This window comes from Sesamum indicum, linkage group LG1 (assembly GCF_000512975.1).
Source record: "Sesamum indicum cultivar Zhongzhi No. 13 linkage group LG1, S_indicum_v1.0, whole genome shotgun sequence".
NCBI classification, from domain to species: Eukaryota; Viridiplantae; Streptophyta; class Magnoliopsida; order Lamiales; family Pedaliaceae; genus Sesamum; species Sesamum indicum.
Window position 1 is genome coordinate 12261020 of NC_026145.1, and position 3978 is coordinate 12264997.

At 29.5% G+C, this 3978-nt stretch overlaps 1 protein-coding gene across 2 annotated transcripts in view; it reads right to left on the reverse strand.

Annotated features, from left to right (window-relative positions):
- Nucleotides 1-932, reverse strand: part of LOC105164398 — a 2840-nt gene extending 1908 nt beyond the window's left edge. Inside the window, exons 1-2 of one of the 2 annotated variants that reach the window (XM_020697077.1) lie at nt 770-932; nt 253-366 (exon numbers count right to left, since the gene is read on the reverse strand). In XM_020697077.1, coding sequence (XP_020552736.1) covers nt 253-366; nt 770-822 — 167 coding nt within the window. In that variant the 5' untranslated portion in view covers nt 823-932. The remainder of the gene's footprint in view (nt 1-252; nt 367-769) is intronic. The other variant, XM_011083046.2, reaches the window with a different exon arrangement.

Below are 3978 nucleotides of genomic sequence, written 5' to 3' on the forward strand. Positions count from 1 at the left end.
TTATTAGGTTGTTTTCAGTAACCCAAAATAAAGCACACATAGATCTCAGGTACAAACACACAGAAGATAAAAGTTTTATAGGGGGGCCGTTTCAGATTAATCCGTACACAAGATTATGTGTCGCGAAACATTCACATGTAGACCAACTTAAAACATCCACATCACTGTGAGAACGGAGCATTTCAACAATCTGATGCCACCAAGGAAACTCGCAAGAACAGGCAAAGGAAACTGACAAAAACTGTCACATACTTGTGATTAGCAACGAGGAGCTCCTCGTTCTTGACTCCTCTAAGATTATCTGCTCCCAGTTTCACTAAGAAAGATCTCCAATGTAAGCGTTCCTCCGCTGGAACTCCATTGAAGCTGCAACATCCAAGAACCAAATAAACAAAGTCCTAACCTTCAATCATATTCAACCTTTTCCCTAATCTATACAAACTAGAACAGACCCGAAATTCCAAATTAGTCCTTCAATACTGCTTAACAGAATTCACCTTCAATTTCCCTGATCTCAGAAAAATTGAAAAATATTGGTCCAATTACCCAAAATCCAAAGCAATAATATACTTGCACAACTCAAATTTTTAAAGAAACCCGAATCAACTTTAGCAACAATCGGAACTTTATTCTCCAGAACTATGAACTGAAACAAGATGCAGAATCATACAGCCCAGATCAGAATACGAGAAAATTCGACTGAAAAAAGAACTAATATGAATTGAATCGGTAGGGAATTTGCTTGTGTCTACAGAGAAGGTGAAATTACCGTTCGACGAGAATATTGCCTTCGGAGTTGGCGATCAACACTGCGAGCAACATTTTCGTTTCCACCGGAATCTCTGCTCGCGCTGGCTAACGATGTAATTCCCCTCTTTCTCCGAATTCTGCAGAGAAGTATTTGCCAAGACTTGTGTGCGTCAAGGAAAATGTATAATTTTTTTAAAAATATAAATAAAATAAAATAAAAAGTGTCAAAAAGTTTGGCATATCAAAGGGTTTCTTACATTTTGTGAATTGTGTATATTTTTATACTTTATCATCTAATTTTATTTTTGTATTTAATTATTATTTTAATTTTATAAAATTTATACTTTCTCAAATATGATTGTTTTTTATAAAAATATTCAGCCAAAAAAAATAGTCATATATGGCAAAGTACAAATTTTATAAACTTGATATGGTAAGTTGATAAAAAAAATTAAATGACAAAAGATAAAAAGAGCAAAATATAATTTATTTTATCAAAAAATCTATAATTTTCTTCCAAAGCCAAAAATCTCCACCAGATGTAGACAAGTATCACATAATTGGTAAAATAACGAACTTGTTCATAAGCCTCATTTGTCCAGTGAGGTATTTTTTAAGAACAAAATCGTGAGGCTAGTCCAAAGCCGGCTAATATCTTGCACAATCGGATATCGATCGGGTCATAAGCTATATTATTGGGCACTATAGAGAAACAAGGTCATGTGTCCGTCCCAAACACCTCGTCTGGGGGTTAATAATATAATAAATATCCCATATCGAAGACGATGAGTTACGGCTCCTCTCCCTCGCAAAATCCATTTTCAAGACAAAACTGTGAGATTCATTCGAAGCCGTAACAGATAATACATCGCACAATAAAACACTAATCAAATGACGAATCATATCATCACCAAAACATTTAAACAAGTTATTACATCATTCATAACATGATGTATAATCATATAAAATACAAAAATATTAATATCCATATTACTAAGGCTCTAATGAACAACATTTTAATTGTGAGGTGTTAATTTTATCACTTGATCAACGGTACTTTCTTGTTATATATACAAACAATGCAAAATTGACTTAAGCCCTTACGAGGCTGCAAAACATGAATTTTTTGTTTAAATTTTCAATCATTATAATGGAATTAAAATATTTCAAGATTGAAGTTACTTATTTTTATTTTTTAAGTATAAATTCTTTAATAAAATTCCAATGAACCTAAAATTATTGCCAATTTATGCTCCGATGACAGCATACTCCTTTCTTACACAGAGCGAAATTGGCATTGCTAATCATGTCGTCTTGTCTTTAAATTAAATTTATGAGTTAAACCCGTAATTCAGAGTCGAATCGAGTTAGAAACGGGTTTAAGATGAACACCTAATAGAATTTTCGGAATGTTTGAAATTCGATCATTTTCACTATATTTTGGATTTAACAGTGTTTATTGAAATTAGACGGGATAGGTCTCGGGTCCAATAAAATCTGCCTCTAACATTAATAAGATCGCTTTACTGTAATATTTAGCAATTATGCATGTTTCAGAGTTCACCATAATTTGTATGAAACTAGGCCCAAGGCTAGCTACCCTGTTCACTTCTGTCCAGCTACTCTCTTATATTTATTACATATACACTGCAGCTTGTGTGCGTACGTAGCTAGCAAATAATTAATATTACGATTATGATAATTATTATCAAATAATTGAGACTTCTTCATGCTTAATACATTGTCTTAATTAAACACTTAATTGATTAATATTTCTTTTTATTAATTTAAAGCGAACGGGACGTGGATTTTCCATTTTTATGTCTAATTCTGAATTTAATTAATATTATGTTATTTATATTTGTTGTTATCTTGTTACTGTAGATGCATTATTAATTATTTATGGTGATAATTTTATAATTAATTATTTAAATATTAAATACTATTACTATTAAAATCATAAAAATTATCATAATGACAAAATAAAATTTCATGTCACTTAATATATTAGTATATATATATTTTGTATCACTAATATTTTCATTTATAAAAAACACGTTTATTTATGATGTAATTGGTATACGATCGGAGATATAATGACATGTATAATATGACAACTGGTCCTATAATAATTATAAAATGATTGATTTTATGTTTCCCAACAAAGTCAGAAGCTAGCTAGTACTTTCTCAAATAATTACTCATAGGAATTTAATTGATGCTCCTAATTTATTTTTGATTAGACTGTCCAATAATGCACATGTATGTGTGGTGAATAATACTATAGGAAGGATTAATACTGATTTGATTCAAAGTTTAAAATATCCTTCTTCACTATTCTAGAAGTAGGCACAAGCTTGGGACAATCCTATGGTTGAGTGTCAAGATCTTCTCCTCGATGTTTTGGGTTTAGAATTCTTTCAGACCTGAATATATATATATATATGTGTCGATCAATGATAGATATTGTTGATTTATTATAATTTTTAATTTATAATATAGACAATAATTTATTTATTTTTTTTATAATGAACAATAAACACCAAAAAGAAAAAAAAACATAACAAAAAGGTGAGTATACATAGCTCGCTTGCCTAATAATACATGACAGAAAAATGAAATAAGTTGAAGTAAATTCAACCAAATTTAAATTAATTGTATAATAATTTAGACTATTGTTATATTATAATACACATTTTTCTTAAAAAAAAAAAGAATTACGTAAAAGTTGCAGTGTGATAGATGAGGTTGGCTAAATTTAATTTTAAACAAGGATAATATTTTTCCTCAAAAACCTCATAACTCTTTCTGATAAAATAGAACACAAATGAATTGCAAATGATTTCATGCTACTCAAATATTGAATATATATATATGAGCAATATCCAAAGACTTAACAGAAAAATATTGATTAATATCATAAAATAAAATACTATAACATTGCAACAAATAATCTAATAATTTTTACAAACCACGTCAACACCCACTGAAAGAACCTCGGTTTCTATGAACCTTATTTTCTCAGAAATTAAAAGGAAAAAAGAAATTACTTATCACAAAATTCCATGTTTGTCAGTTCATGAATGTTTAAACCCTCAATTTCATTATATGTATATATATATATATGAATTCTTATATGTATATATATACGTATAGCGTCCGTATACATACCCACCTTCAAATTCTTGATCGAACACTGCCTTTTAATTTTCTTGCATGATCATGATT